Here is a 15,835-nt window from a genome sequence, read left to right as displayed (position 1 = left end):
TTACAGAGTACTCGTGTAGAGTACTGCTGTCCGTGCTGCCACTTAGCTCTCATGTGAGTGCCAGGCTCCAGGGCCTCCAGGCTTGATCAGTCTATTCCTTTATGCTTTCCACTATCCAAGAATTCTGGAAGCTTCCTGGCCTTCTGGTAAGGCCCACTTTGGTGTGTGGTGGTGGTACCTGCTCGTTTTTCCCTGGGCTTTTTAAGCCACAGACAAAACCCTGACCAAAACAGTGGCTAGCCCAACAGGTGCCATTTGGCTGGTCACCTCCATCCAGACCCCATGCCCACATTTATTTTGATGCAGAGTAACTGGCTGCATGTCACAACTGTACGATTATACATTTTTTTCTATCATTTGTAGAAAAAGATTGTTTCCATCCAATTCCTCCCTCTACTGAGAATTAAAATACCTGCTTTTTCCTATGGAGAATGTCCTAAGGCTTTCCATGGATATCTGATTGTGGATGGTACACTACTGTGTGTGTGTGTGTGTGCATATAAATGTATATAATATATATGTACCATATATAATCACCACACACACATATATACTTGATCTAGTATATATAATAGATACAATAAAGTAAAGCAATCAGAATAATTTACTATGAGTCATTTGAAACTTGGAAATTATTTATTTGTAGAATTTCCCACCTAATAATGGGACCTCAGTTGACTACAGCTCTGTGAAATTACAGAGACCACAACTACAGATGAGGAAGGTCACAGACAAGAGAAGACAGCTGTCACTCTTTGTCATGGAGTAGATCAAAATGAAATGTGCTGTGGACACCTTGTGTTACTTGACCTCACTGGGAAGATCACAGAGCATACACCCCCAGTTCCCTCAGGCCACAGAACAGGAGTGCTCTGTGGCTCTGATGGCATCACTTCCAAACTCATCGTGAATTTTCAGAACTCCGTCCCATGAGCCATGAGGAAAACTTGCCCTTGTAATAAAGCCATCCCGCCTTTCTGCCATATTCCCTAAACACGCAGTTGACCTTTACAGCTATCCTACTTAGTATTCTGCCTTACAAATGCAGAAATGAGCCAGCAGAGTATTAGGCAACTAGAAAGTTCATAGGTTAGACTTTGGTGCCAGTTTCTGCTTCTAATCTAGTGTATGATGCCTTTTGATGCTGCTGCTCTTGAGAAGAGTGTAGAGTTAGGAATGGCCAAGCAAATAACACTCCTCAGAGAGTGTTGCCTATTACCACAGCAATGCAGCCTTGGAAGGACAAGGGCTGGTGAGCCCAAGCGATGCTTGAGGCAGAAAGAAGCATCCTCGTTAGGTAGGAGCTGCAGAAGTCTTGTGGACAGGAAGTAGGGTGTATTTGCGGAAGTGAAAAGGCGTGCCAATGGCTGTGGCAGACAACACGCCTATCAGGAAAGATGGACAGTGAGTGGCAGCAGATGACTCTAGAACAGTAAATCAAGACCAGGCTTTAAAGAGCTGTGGTGGACGCTGAAGTACTGAAAAGATGAAGCTTAGGATGCTTGTCAGCTCTGGGATGGGAGGGCCAAGAAGCCGCAGGAGGTCAGGAAAGAATGCTGTATGACCTCCGGTAACATCCCAGAGCTACACAGATGGGAGCCAGGCTTTTCCCTGGGGAGACAAAGCAGAGCAAATCCTTTGTGGCAGAGCACACTGTGAGAGGTAGACAGAAGGACAGACAGGGAGAGGAAGGGTTTAGGAAAGCAAGAAGTGGTGGGGTGCAAGCTGTGGAAGGAACGAGAACTCAAGTGCGTTTCAAAAATAGCCTGGATGTTGCCTTCTTTACCTCCCCCCACAGGCCCTAGGACTAATCGGAATGGCTCGGCACTGGCAGATTTTCAGTATATTGCCTCAAATATCTGACTGTTCATCATGTTTAAAATTCTTGATGGAAGTAATTATTTTTACTGTAATGAGATGTGTAAATCCTAAAGACAGTATTTAAATTTAAATAAGTTAATATTTAAGTGATTTAAATACATTTTAAAATTCTAAATTTTTAAAAGGCATCTGAGTCAAGCAATAAAGATTTCGTATTGCTACCATCCAAATGCTGCTAAATGCCCAGAGATCTGCTGCTGCCTCGATTCCAATACTGAATCTGCCAAGATTTTAGAACTGGCTTACTTGTAAACCTTTCTTCTCGAGGCTGTGCCCCCCACCTTCAGCTCAGTCCACACCCAGGAGGTAAGGTAGTCTAATAACTCCTTCTGCTTTTAGCCGAACATCCAGGAGCATTTGTGCTATTTGCCTCGTGTCAAGAGGCACGAACAGCAGGGCAGCTCCTTGATCCAAACAGCTGTAATCCTCTTCCGCCTACCTGAGCCTTTTCCCCCGTGGCTGCCTCTGTGGCCACAGATGCGTGAGGTGACTTGATTGACTTTTAAATCCCCAAGGGTCCTCATTTCAAAATCCCTACGTGTAAGTCAAGTGCTAGATTGGGCACTTGCTAGGAGGGCCTGGCTCCTGTGGCACCCCTGGTGGCCTCAGTTTCTCTTCAGTGTCTTTCAAGGTCCTGCACTTTCTAGGTGACACCACTAAGCACTAGATTGGTGTGCCACTGTGTCCTTCAGTGATGATCCCTGGCAGGAAATGAATGTGGCTGGCGTCTCCCAAGACCTGAATTTTGTATTCTTTTGTTCATGGCAAAGCTGCCCTTATGGAGGTCATTGGAAATTATGTATTTCCTTCCTCCTGCTCGCTCAGAGTAGGCCTGCCACCTACCTTGTGTGATACTGTGCTTGCAAAATTGTTTAATCTGGCCATCTGCCTCATCATATTTACAGTGCAGTTCTGAACACCCCACAATTCATCTAAGTTCCAGATGTAGACTGCTGGACCAAATACCATACTCTACTTTAAGCTTGTTGCACTTTGGTTTGAGTTTCGATTAGCATGTTGCCGGGGTTTGTTTCCCACTCACACAATTGTGTAAGTGCCTTAACATCCAACACTTGGCGTAAATCTCACCTCTCTCTCAAGAACTGTCTCTAGTTTTCCAAAGGAATGTCAAAGGGGTGGTATCATAGTTACTTTTCTATAGCTGTGAGATGACACTGTATCAGTGCAATTTATAAAAGAAAGGGTTTACTGGGGCTGAAGGTCCCGGAGAGTCAAAGTCTGTGACCATCATGGTGGGGAACATGGCAAAAGGCAGGCAGGCAGGCATGACCCTGAAGCAGTATCTGGGAACTCAGATCTTGAGACAAATTCACTCATGGGGCAGAGAAAGCTAATGGGGAATGGCATGGGCTTTTGAAACCTCAGAACCCACCCCCAGTGACACATCTCTTTCAACAAGACCACACCCCTAATCCTTTCCACACAGTCCCACCAACTGGAGACCAGGTATTTAAATATATGAAGCTATGGGAGCTGTCTTTATTCACTCTCCACAGATGGTGAGTGTCAGTTAATCAGGCTTCCTTATATTGCAATAAACAATAAAAAAACCCAAATTATGGACTAATCTTATCTTTTTAATCATTAATGTTATTAAATATTAAAAAGATTCTAAAACAATTTTTGGATACAAAAGGCAGTTAGGAATTTTCTCTGTCTTCTTATGTTAAAATTTACCCCTTATTCCACACACCAAAGGTGCATTACTAATTTTATACACTACTAAGCTTTGTAATTAAAAAGCATTAGCATAGATCATTAACTGTTTGTGCACAGTGGTAGTTATGGAACAAAGTTTCAGACACATGAATGTACCTTGCTTTTCCTGTCTTAGAAATTCCAGACAGTGTGATTGGTCTTATTCTCACACGATGAACGTACCTCCTTAGGGCTGCATAAGGAATCCTTGAGTCTTCTGGGTGAAGCCTAGAACCTAGCACAGGGAGAGCGGCAGTGTTACCTTTTTGTTAGGCTATGGTACTACACCAGAGCCAAGAAATGTGAATCCATTGTCAAGGTGACCAACCCAGTGTCTCCAGTGCTTGAAGAGGCAAGTTGTGTCATCATTGATTGAGGGTGTAATAAAAAGCAATGTTTTACAATGATCTACAAAGTGCCTGGCAAGTCAGCCAATGACCATGTAGAGGGCTCATCCCACTGAGAGTGGAAGGAATGGGAGCCTGGGTCTGTGCTTCTCCTCCCATATCCTTCCCACTAATGAAAGCATCCATTCCTACGCCCTGTAGGCATTATTGCGGCACAGTGTCTCCCTCTGTCGGTATATTTTCATATAAAATAACCCCCTGAACATGTTCCTGACCACTGGATCCATTTCCGTATTTGAAGCTCATGTAACAACATTTCATTCTTGTCTTTCTTTATAGACCTGGCCAGAGGACTGTGGATGACCTGGAGATTATTTACGATGAGCTCCTTCATATTAAAGCCTTATCCCATCTTTCTACCACAGTAAGTGTCTCTCGAGCAAGCTGTGGCACACGGGGATGCAGCCAAGAAAGAGAAATAAAAATTGTAGATCAGCAAACAAACAAAAATGGTGTCTGAGTCTAAGAAGTGACTCAACGTGGGTATAGGTGGAAGCCTGAGCTCCACTGCAGAAACCCCACATGGTGGAAAGGAAGAAACAACTCTGGCGAGTTGTTCTCCGATGTCCAAATGTACACCGTAGCATGCAGTCACCCCACAAAGTAAATAGATGTCCCTAAGGGCTCTGCCTGGTGGGAATTCATTATAAACTTGTTTGTCTAGACAGTAGTTTGGGTACGGACTTTGAGATCCAAGCAGCAAGTCCAGTGAGAGTTTTTTTTCTGGATCGCAGGGAATTGTATAAGCAAGATGACAGCTTTGAGGTGAGCCTGGGGACTACAGCCATCTGACATCCACGCAAAACACAAGTCCCTTCTCCCATACCTTGCCTTCCTACGGTCTTTCTTTTCCTTCTAGGTGAAACGGGAGTTAGCGGGCGTTCTCATTTTTGAGTCTCATGCCAAAGGAGGAACTGTGTGTAAGTGAGAGTCCTGAGGAAGCCTTGTGCCTCACCACACCCTCTCCTGTTCCAGGCCAATGCCACACTCTCCCATGTTGGCCCCACACTGACCCAGCAGGATGTCAAGTGGCACTTGTACTTTTCTGGACCCACGACTATTCCAGTTTGTGTCAATTAATCTGAGGTTTGGTGGATTTTCCAGCACCGCACATGTAGCCCTTGCCAATCTGAGTCCTGCTGGCTCCCTACTCCACTGGCTCAGCATAGCGTCTAGCATAAGTGGAAAGCATGAAGTCTTTACTCTTCCTGCAGGGCTCTGGGGGCATGACTTGCACAGTGACTTCTTTGCAGTTTGTGGATTTAGAACTAGTCTGGGGCTGAGGGATAGTTCAGTTAGCAGAGCACATGCCCAACATGTGTGAAGCCAGCCCTAAGTTCTATCTTGATATCTTGATCACTGTGTAAGCCGGGGGGGGGGGGGGGGGGGGGAAGGGAGGGGAGTTTGAGGGGATGGAATTGGGAGGGCAGAGGGAAATAGTTTGAACTTCAAGGTCATCCGTGGCTACATAGCAAGTTTGGGACTCAGTCACCAAAAAACGGTTAAATTAATTAAAAAAAAAAAAAAAAAAAGAACTAATTTGGCTCTTGAAATTGCCTGTTACAGTTACATTTAAAGTGTCGTGTTCCTGTTCTTCTTGCACCGGGGGCTCCAAGCCCAGGAGGGATTCTTAGGCTTGCATTTCTCACTTACACGGTGCTAGTCAAATGGGGTATTTCTCCAGAATTCAAGCTGTCCTTCAGTTCTGTGATCATACCTGGAAGAAAAAAAAATCCGATATTAATAGATGCAAGCAGTGTTACTAAAGTGGCGTTCCCGCTCGTCCTACAAAAGCTGTGTCCAGCAGTTGGGGTTAAGGCCAGGCAATGCCTCCTTGTCTGCTCTGTGGCAGAATCAGAAGACTAAGCAGCATATCAGGGCCTCTCAGGGTTCTGCGCCAAACAGGGAGTGATGGCTACACATAAATGGCCCTTCCTAATCCCGGTGACACACAGGAACACCTTATTAATCAACATCAATTAAACAAACTTCCAGGAGACATCTTTTGGGAAATTTTGTTCTTTGTTAGCTATGTCGTGATAGTTAAAAAGAAACAAGAAATGTGAATTATAGAAGCAAAGTGAGTTTTACATTTTTTATCTCAAAATGTCTTCATTGTTTCTAATACTGATACCTCTGTCAACAAGAAACTCCATTTTTTTTTTAGCTTTGTCTCTTCAGTTCTTTTTTATTTAATTCATTTTCATTTGTCTTTTAATTTTTTTTTTCATTCAAACTCACTAGTTGTTTTCACCGTACTATGAAATATTTAAATGTTCCAGATGAAAAATAGAGACTATTAAAATATTTCATTTTTATCCAACACTCCCTGCTTGTCCTATAGTTTAACTATTTTCCAAACAATGAGCCCTGCACTCCAGCTGCCTCACATCCCTTCCTTTAGTCTGTTCTTTCTCACCCTCCTGAGCGTGAGTCCTGCCCTGAATACATTGGTTATTATTCTAACCAGTTAAAAACATATGCGCAGGTATGTATTTATCAACACGCTACAGCACTGATTTGCATGTTTTCAAACTTCATGTTACTGGTCAGATCACTTTTAAAACCTATTTTCTACAGCACAATGCTTTGTGAATTGTGGGGGAAACATGCAATCCATTAAGAAATGGATTGCTGGTAAATTGATATCTGGTAACAACCTGTCTTTCAAGGTAGAGCAAATACTGCAGTTTCTTGTGCTTTTATGTTCTATAGAAAGACAATAATATTCCACCTGAATTAGTTAGGATTTGCCAGTAATTTTTTTTTTTTTTTTTGTATTTTATGTATGCGTAATTCTGGGGACTTAAAAGTGATGATTTGATAAGCTGTAATTTATATTGATGTGCTTCTATTCTTGTCATAAGTCTCTTCATCTTTTTGTATCTAGTGTTTAACCAGGGGGAAGAAGGTACCTCCTGGTACATTATTCTAAAAGGATCAGTGAATGTAGTCATTTATGGCAAGGTATATATCTATATATATCTTTTTTTTTTCTTTTTGAAGCTTTATTATACTCCATTTGCTAGTATGTCTCTAAGTAGTAACAAATGTTGCTGCAATTAAATTTACCATGGCATTGTTACTCCATGTAGAAAAGACATAATTTCATCTTTAATCATCAATTTTCTCAATTATTGCACTCAAGGTCATTCATTGACTGTATTTATTCTGTGAAAGAAAAATTAAGCAGTTTAATTTGATTATGTAATACAAGCTGCAGCAGTCCATTTACCCACACAGTGTTTGCATGGCACGGGAGGGTAAGGAGGGTGGTGTTTGGTCCATTTTATCTGAATGTCCTGCTCTCCCCAGGGTGTGGTCTGCACCCTGCACGAGGGAGATGACTTTGGCAAGTTAGCTCTGGTGAACGATGCTCCACGAGCTGCCTCCATTGTTCTTCGAGAAGATAACTGTCACTTCTTAAGAGTTGACAAGGAGGACTTCAACCGGATTCTGAGGGTGAGTGAAGAGAGTGCAGTTTGGCTGAAGGACATCTTATTCCCCTCCCTCCCCCACCCCCCACCCCCGCACCTTCTTAAATAAGAAAAGATTTGAATGGGTTGTTCATCCCACAGGATTGCGGCAAATAGATGCTTGAACAACGGGCCTTTGTGATGACACCGGCATGTTCAGTGTGTTCCTGTGCATTCTGGTGACCAGCTGCAGATATCAGATAGTATGCTGGACCAAATACCTCTGCACATGTCCACACTGGTCCATACGAACAGACAACACTAGCAGCTGTCTTAGCAAGATATCAAAGGCTAAGACATTCCTCTCTGCTCTCCTATGCATCCCTTTGGATGCTCTTTTTCTACCCCACTGTCCAGGAGAGTGGCAGCCCCCCTCTACTGCATGTCTTCCCTGTGGTCCATTTCCCATCTCTTCCCAAGTGGACCATTCTCATAGCATCACACACTCCTGATTTACCGAGTGTTTGCTAATAGAAATTAATGCCAACTGAAGTTATCCATTCAAGGGCTTTATCTCAAGCTGTTTCAAGCCACAGCTGTTGCAGATACAGGCAAACAGGTGAATGGTTTGGGTGGTCGTGGGGCAGCAAAACTGCACCTGAGGTTGGGCTGTGATGAAGAGCCCCCAAAAGCTCTTTCAGGTCCCTGTAAGAGTATGAGATGTTAAAAAATGGTTCCTGGTCCCAGAGAAGCTCCCTCTGCCCCTGTCCTTCCATGTGCACTTCTCTCTCTACATTGCCCAAAGCCCTGGCCTCTGCTCACAGCACTGGATGCATACTTAGTCACAAAGCAAAGAAAGTCAAAGTCCATACCATGAAGAGCATTAGAAGAGCGGCTCAGCTGGTCGAGCGCTTGCCTAGTGTGCCTAAAGCACTGAGTTCAATCCATCCCCCAGTACCTATGAACCAGGCCTGGTGATGAACAAGGATTATCTCAGTACATAGAAGGTGGAAGCCTGTAGGATCAGAAGTTCAAGGTCAGCCTCAGCTACACAGAGAGTTTGAAGCTATCCTGGGGCATATGAGACCTTGTCAATAGTAATGATAATAGTAATTATAAAATTTATACCACTGGTTAATATAGGGAAAGGTATCATAGGAAGTTAGTTTTTATCCTTATCTGGTCCCATTTAAAAATGGAGACCGAATTAAGAAAATGCAGTACAAATTTCAGAGTAAATATTTTTAAAAGTATTTTAGGTAAATTTGACTAACTCTGAAATTTAAACCTGTGAGGTTACACTCTAGGGGGGGAAAAAGGCATTTGAAGGAGTCATATTTGGGCCACTTTGTCAATGACATCATTTATAAAGCCACTTAAAATAACTGAAAAGGGCTTGGATAACATTTCAATTTGATTTTGAAAGAAGCACAGCGTGTGCTTGGGGAGACAGCTCTGTCAGTAAAGTGCTTCCTGCATGAGTGTGAGGGCTTGCATTCAGAGCCCAGGACTCACCTGTAGTCCTGGTGGGCCCTGTGGTGAGTTCAGAGCCCAGGACTCACCTGTAGTCCTGGTGGGCCCTGTGGGGCTGAGCAGCCAGTCTAGTTGAATCAGACAGCTCCAGGTTCAGTGAGAGGCTCAGTGGGGAGTGGTTGAGGTGTGGACCTATGGTGTCTGCGTGCACGCTTGCACGCAAAGCACACGTGGAAACATGGATGCATATACACTCCAGACATGTCCAAATTCAAACAAAACAGTTGCTTAATCACACAGAGGTGCCTCTCCTATGCACCATAGAGGAGAAAGGGACTCCGCTGAAGCTCGGGACTGTTTACCACATATTTTTAGAAAGAATAAACACCTCTGGCTCCCCGTTTGCCTGTCCCATGCCCCTCCCCCAGAGACTTCCCAGAGCGCACCACCCCAGGCTCCTCTGGAGTTTTTTTGTTTTTTTTTTTTTTTTTTTTTTTTTTTCTGAGACTAGGGTAAAAGCAGTTTTAAAAACCACATGCTTCAAACCTCATCTGGTCCTCTCTCTGACCATTCCAGCCCTTGACTTTGAAAAATGGCTTAATTTGTAGACGCGACAATTAACATCACAAGCACCAAATGAGTTTCTGAAGCATTGGAAATTTCTGTCATTGTCTGAGTGAACAGCAGCATCTGTGTGTGGTGTAATTTGTGTTTGCAGGACGTTGAGGCGAATACAGTCAGACTTAAGGAACATGACCAAGATGTCTTGGTGCTGGAGAAGGTCCCAGCAGGGAACAGAGCTTCTAATCAAGGAAACTCGCAGCCTCAGCAAAAGTATGTTTGCATCCAACACTGTAATTGCCAGACTATGATTAACCTTTTCACATGGTATCATTTCTACAATAGCATGTTCTCCCTTTCTGTGGAAGATGGCAGTGCGTGTGACTTTTTTTTCTTTCTTTCTTCTCTCTATATTGCCTAATCACACATCTTGTGGCGTATAATGTATCCATTTCTGGCACTGCATTGAGCTTGGGGCAGGGTAGAGTAATGCAGAGAGAATGCGGTCCTGCTCCAAGGCTTCTCCCCCACCGTAGCGTACAGCCATAAGAGCTTCAAAAAGAAGACATAACCCCCTCCCCTCCCCGCCAGAACAATGCAAGCCGGCATGCCAGGCAGCTCAGGGCACAGGCCCCAATGAGGAGGATCCTTGCTATCTAAACGCCCGCCCGGGGGCTGGGGGAGGGGGGGAGGTTCTCCTAAAGCGTTTTCACCTTGTTATTAGAGTGACTAAGTGACATGGACGAAGCTCTGGTCGTGTGTGCTGCCTCATCGGCCGCAAGGGCACTTATTCTTGCCAGTGTCAGATGGGAGTTTGGCTTCTCATTTCGCAGGCTTCTTGTTTAACTGGGGTCGTTTTCAGCTTTTACTGTAGCTTTCTACCTAGGACTGTCTCACGAAATGGACCAGCGTCTGCACTACGAGACAAGAGACGTAGAGATGAGCCTGTAGGAAATCGGGGCTTGCGAAGTCTTAAGTGGGGATTAATTTTCAATCTGTGTATAAGAAAAGCAGATGAATGTGTTTGTTTGCTAAAGAAACATCACCAAATAATATGTTGAAAGAGCATTTTTCCTTTGTTGCCAAGTAAAATGGGGTTTCCTTTATCAGAGCGCTCACCAAAACTGATGAATTCCTATTGTTTCGACTAAAAAGCCTATGACTCAGTTGTTTTCATCTGGGTAAGTCAACATATTTGAGAAGAAGACAGGAAGAAACATATTATTAAATAAGCACAGTATGTTTTGTAAATCTTATCTAATGCTTAAAACAACCCTTTAGAAGGAATGGAGGCACGTCAGCTCTCACTGGCAAGTGCCTGCTCAGAATTCCTACGGGACTGTCCTCCCTAGACAGCAGCAACCCTTCAATACAGTTCCTCATGCAGTGGTGCCCGCCCCCCAACCATAAATTCAGTTTCGTTGCTACTCTATCACTTAAGTTTTGCTACTGCGATGGGACATAATGTAAACATCTGATACACGGGCTATCTGATATGCTACCCTTTGTGAAAGAGTTGGTTGACTCGAAAGGGGTCTCAACCCACAGGCTGAGAAGCACTGCCTTAAAGGGGAGTTCAGTTTGACCGACTTTCACGCCTCTGTTCCTCCTGCTTCCTAGCTTACGTTAGCAAAACAGAGTAGTAGATTCCATGGGCTCCGAAGTACTCACAGAGTGGGCCACGTATCTGAGCATGTCCGTGTGTGTCTCCCGTATGGTTATTCCTTAAACAATACAGAATAGCAGCTACTTGTATCACAGTTGCCGTTAGTAAGTATTCTGAATGACCTAGAGCAAATTGAAGCACATGGGAAGGTGTATACTATGCTATCCTGTATGAGGGATTTGAGCAGCTGCATGTTTGGGTATCAATGTGCATCCTGGTACCAAATGTTCAGACGAGGAGCGATGGCTATAAGTAAGAGCACTGCATCTTCAACACTCCATGGTAAATCTGCAATATGTCTCAAGGAGGATGGCACTAAAAAAGAACTGTATAAAAAAAAAATCTGTTCTAGGCACCATTGGAGACTGTAATAATAATAATAATAATAATAATAATAATAATAATAATAATAATAATAACAACAACAACAACAATAATAATAATATTCCTGCTCTGTAAATCTAATTAAAAGTCTATAAATTTTAAAAAGTAATAATAAAATAAAATAATCTATTCTTTCACTTACAAAGCTCTAAACTTGCCACCTGGATTTATTTATTATGTACTAGTGATATTTACTTTTATCTATGCTTTTTGTAGCAAGGATTGAACCCAGAGCTTTCTATGTGTTCAGCAAATGCTCTCCCACTGAACTATGGTCCCAGCTCTACATCTATGCTACTATCTACTTTTTAAACAGTTGTCCTTGTAGCCTACTAAGGAGGATGGCCATGACAGCTGTGTGTGTGTGTGTGTGTGTGTGTGTGTGTGTGTGTGTGTGAGAGAGAGAGAGGGGGGGGGGGTTATACTACTTTCAAGATTTATTTATAACTAGATTATTTTGCAGGTAATCATATTCCTTTTTTTTTTTTCTGGTTTTGCAAGTAACTGGGAGTTTTGTTTTGTTTTTTTAATTAATTTATTCATATTACATCTCAGTAGTTAGCCCTTCCCTTGTATCCTCCTATCCCTCCCTCCCTCCCGCTTCCCCCTCTTCTTCCCACCCCCCCCCCCCCGTGTCTGTGACTGAGGGGACCTGGTAATCATATTCTTTAATACTATCTCATGTCTCAGGAAAATTATGATATCTGCTAAGGCAAATCTGGAAATTTCTCCTTAACTTTGAAACATCTGATCAAGAGATGCCCTTGGGGCCTCCCTTCGCCTCTTTCGTACATGAGGGAGGATTAAAAAACAAAACAACAACAACAACAAACCCTGTGTTTATTCCAAGTCTTCAGTTCAGATGCCTTCCAATTTATGAATTCAGTGGAATGAAAACTCAAACTGAAGATCATATGAAGAAAAAGATTGGTGATATAAAAGATATAAAGGAAGCTGAGCGTGGTGGCGCACGCCTTTAATCCTAGCACTTGGGAGGCGAAGGCCGGCAGTGAGTTCAAGGCCAGCCTGGTCTACAAAATGAGTCCAGGATAGCCAGAGCAATACAGAGAAACCCTGTCTTGAAAAACAAAAACAACAACAACAAAAAAGATATGAAGATTATATAAAAGACAAGTGTCTTACGTTTATTTTAGTACCAAATAAATTTTCCATTTGTGTCCTGTTATCCAGCCCAAATTTCTTATATAATTTAAAGATAACCACCACCACCCCACCCCACCCCTTGCATGTTTGCAGCAAGCTATTTGTGAAATGCACTAGGTAGAAAGCAACACACCGCACAGTCAGCTGCCTAAAGAATGAAAAGCTGTTACCACAAATGACAAGACTGACCAGAGCTGATAGGAGGGTCCTGTAAGTAAACGTCATGCCTGGTGTTCTCATCAACTCTGATAGCACTCCGACAACCATGTCTGCAGATAGACGTACAATTGAGGGTATCTGTCTCCACAGAAATTGTTCTTTTTTAAACTCAGAAAACATCATCATGGTCGTGGCACTAATGCTATATTTCTGTTTCTTTTTTTCCCCCTGAGAACTCCAGGTTAGTTTTTATATATACATTAAGCTTTAAAAACTGCCTGACTCATCCCAAGCCCCTGAACGTTGAGTGTAGCGTCAGTACTGACGTTACGTAACAGTTGGGATGAAGGGCTCACTGTGACACCCCCTTTGGGGGATGTCGTGGTCACTGTGACACCCCCTTTGGGGGATGTCGTGGTCACTGGGTTGTGAGAACTTGGTAGGACAAGAACTTGAAATGACTGTCATTTTCTGCTCAGGGCCCTGCCTTTTCCTTAGACGGGTTTTCCCACTGCAGTACTCCCGGCTTGTTCATAGGAGGGTCTGCTTTTCTGTTCCTCTGCTCCCGGGCCTTGCTTTTTGTTTGTTTGTTTGTTTGCTTGTTTGTTTGTTTTTTGTTGTTGTTCTAAATGTAGACTTGGTATTAGGAAAAGATTTTTTTTTCCTTTCACAAGTTTAAGAGAGCCTGCTGGCTTTAAGTCAACTAGGGTGGCTTTTTACTAGAACTGGGGTAGCTGCCTCTTGCCATAAATTGACAAGAGTTGCTCTATCTAGTCTCAGACACTTTTGACCCCACATAGCAAGGGCTCAAACACTAGGCGCCTGCCTGTTTCTGGTGGGTGTAAAGCCAGAATCTGATGTTTTAGGCAGAACTGGGGCCATCTAAAGGTTTCTATGCGCCCCTTTCCTAGTTCTATGGAGCTATAGGTTAGGTAAGCAGTCTGCAGAGCTGTGCCACTAGAGGGAGTCAAGGACCAAAGAAAGACTGGCAGGACATGACTGGCCAGGCAGGCAGGACCTGAAAGAAGACACTTGCTCTCTGTTGAGGTGACAGCTTGCGTGGCAAGCCAGTGGGTCTTCATCCTATGTGATCTGGCAGAATACTCCACCTAAGGGAAGTCCAGACAAAGAGAACCAGAGTGTAAATGCAGACTGCTTCAGAATTAAAGTTCTGACAAAGGCACTCATGGCCGGTCAATCTCTACCCAGACAATACATGAAGCGACTAACTCACTCACTCAGAGTTCAGTTAATGAATGCATGTATAGTCTTATTTAAATAAAAGTTTCTTGCAAAGCCTCCTCGGAGAGGAAGACTATTAATAACACAGAGAACTTCCTGTTCAGAATGGGCTCTTGACAGACAGGCTGGTCTTCTCTCCACACAGAGCATCTTGCTCCATAACCCAACCAACCAACCAACCAAAGCAGCCACACAGTTGCATTCTCTAAAGCAGGCCAGCTTCCCCACCGGGCAAAATTAACTAACTACAGGAGTACACAGGGCTGCCTAATCTAGCACCTACCTGGTTGCTGGGGGCGTAGCAAACACCAGACAGGTGTAGACTGCTCTCCTGACCCCCACCCTGCTTCCTGATTAAGGTGGCCATACGCTGCTCCTCTGGCAGCTCTTCTAGTGAGCCATAGATTCATTCATTCGAGCTAAGCCTAAGTAGCAGAGCACACACTTGCCTAGCGCACACAAGGCCCTGAGTTCGATGTCCAGGGCCACTCTCTGTTTTCATGTCCTCAGGGCCATATGCTTTTGGGTCTCTTCCATCCCTCCGGCAGGAGGTAAGACCCTGCTGCTGTTTGGAGGGGCTCTTCTTTCCAGCTCTGTGTGCCTCCTCCACAGTCTCAAAACAGGCAGGAAAAGCACATGGGTGAGGAGGTGAAAAAGGGAGCTGGACTCTCTCCGAACTTGAGCCTGTCTCTGCTTTCTGAACATGAGAGAACGTTCTTTCTGTTGTTAGATTCCTTTCCCGTTGTCATGCCAAGCAGGAAGGGCAGGGCTGAGTTCTAGCTGAGAGACACCCACAGCATCTTAGGTACTTTGCCTACGCCAGCTATCGGTTTCCGTTTGCCACTCTCTTCACCCCGACTTTAACTCACCTTCAATTTTAAAAGTGCATGGTCTCCTGATGTCTGGAGAGTACCCCGAATATATCCCTTGATGCACCCCCTAAAGTAATTCATATTTGACATTGAATACCTTATGCATAGCTTTCTATTTCTGATTTATTTCTGTTTGTGATGGTCCCTGGGTTTGTTTGCTCGCTGGTACTTGGGGTTTTTGTCTTTTGATTTCTTTTCGTTATTAGCTGATTTCCAAAGCACATAGCAGTGTTCAGTTGGAAAAGACAGAACATTCCAGAATTCTGCAGGGGAACCCAGTGTCACACTGACATTTTGTATGAGTGACCCATGCCTGGATAACCCAGTCCACTGTCATTTTCCTCAACAGCGCCCTCCTTGCCCTGTCCTGCCCTGCCATTGCCCTGCCCGAGGGTTTATATACTACTTTACATTTCCCTTGGAATAAGACTGGCATTCCTCAGCTCCAGCTGAGGGAGCTTATCTCTTGGGGAAGGGGAAAAGAACGTCTTTTAGTCTGTGCTCCTATTGACTGTTTTTCTATCGCTTCTTGTGTGCTTGGGCAAGGCCCATGGTCTCCCTTGCCACAACGAGCACAGTAATCACAAGTGGCCCATGCTTTCCCAGCAGCTCTGTTTTCAGAAATATATGTCAGTAATCTGTTTCTCCCAATGAGTGCTCACCTTTGTAAAAAAAAAAAAAAAAAAAATCTAATGGTCTTTTTCCTTCTTGCCCAGGTATACTGTGATGTCAGGAACACCTGAAAAAATTTTAGAGCATTTTCTAGAAACAATACGCCTCGAGCCATCCTTGAATGAAGCAACAGGTACGCGCACAGGAGAGTTTTGAGAATCTACCAAATCCATGTATAGAATTGTGAGAGAGAGAGAAAAATCCTGATTTTTCTCTCAG

General features: G+C 43.8%; 1 protein-coding gene across 1 annotated transcript in view; it reads left to right on the top strand.

Annotated features, from left to right (window-relative positions):
- The window catches only part of Rapgef4 (Rap guanine nucleotide exchange factor 4), a 287,611-nt gene that overhangs the window by 221,401 nt on the left and 50,375 nt on the right, over positions 1-15,835 (top strand). The window contains exons 11-16 of the mRNA XM_051166215.1: positions 4,287-4,371; positions 4,867-4,927; positions 6,898-6,974; positions 7,323-7,469; positions 9,615-9,730; positions 15,661-15,749. Of these exons, the coding sequence (XP_051022172.1) occupies positions 4,287-4,371; positions 4,867-4,927; positions 6,898-6,974; positions 7,323-7,469; positions 9,615-9,730; positions 15,661-15,749 (575 nt within the window). The remainder of the gene's footprint in view (positions 1-4,286; positions 4,372-4,866; positions 4,928-6,897; positions 6,975-7,322; positions 7,470-9,614; positions 9,731-15,660; positions 15,750-15,835) is intronic.

Source organism: Acomys russatus, chromosome 24 (assembly GCF_903995435.1).
Source record: "Acomys russatus chromosome 24, mAcoRus1.1, whole genome shotgun sequence".
NCBI classification, from domain to species: Eukaryota; Metazoa; Chordata; class Mammalia; order Rodentia; family Muridae; genus Acomys; species Acomys russatus.
The sequence above is the reverse complement of the archived record's forward strand: the minus strand, read 5'-3'. Positions and strand labels throughout refer to the sequence as shown.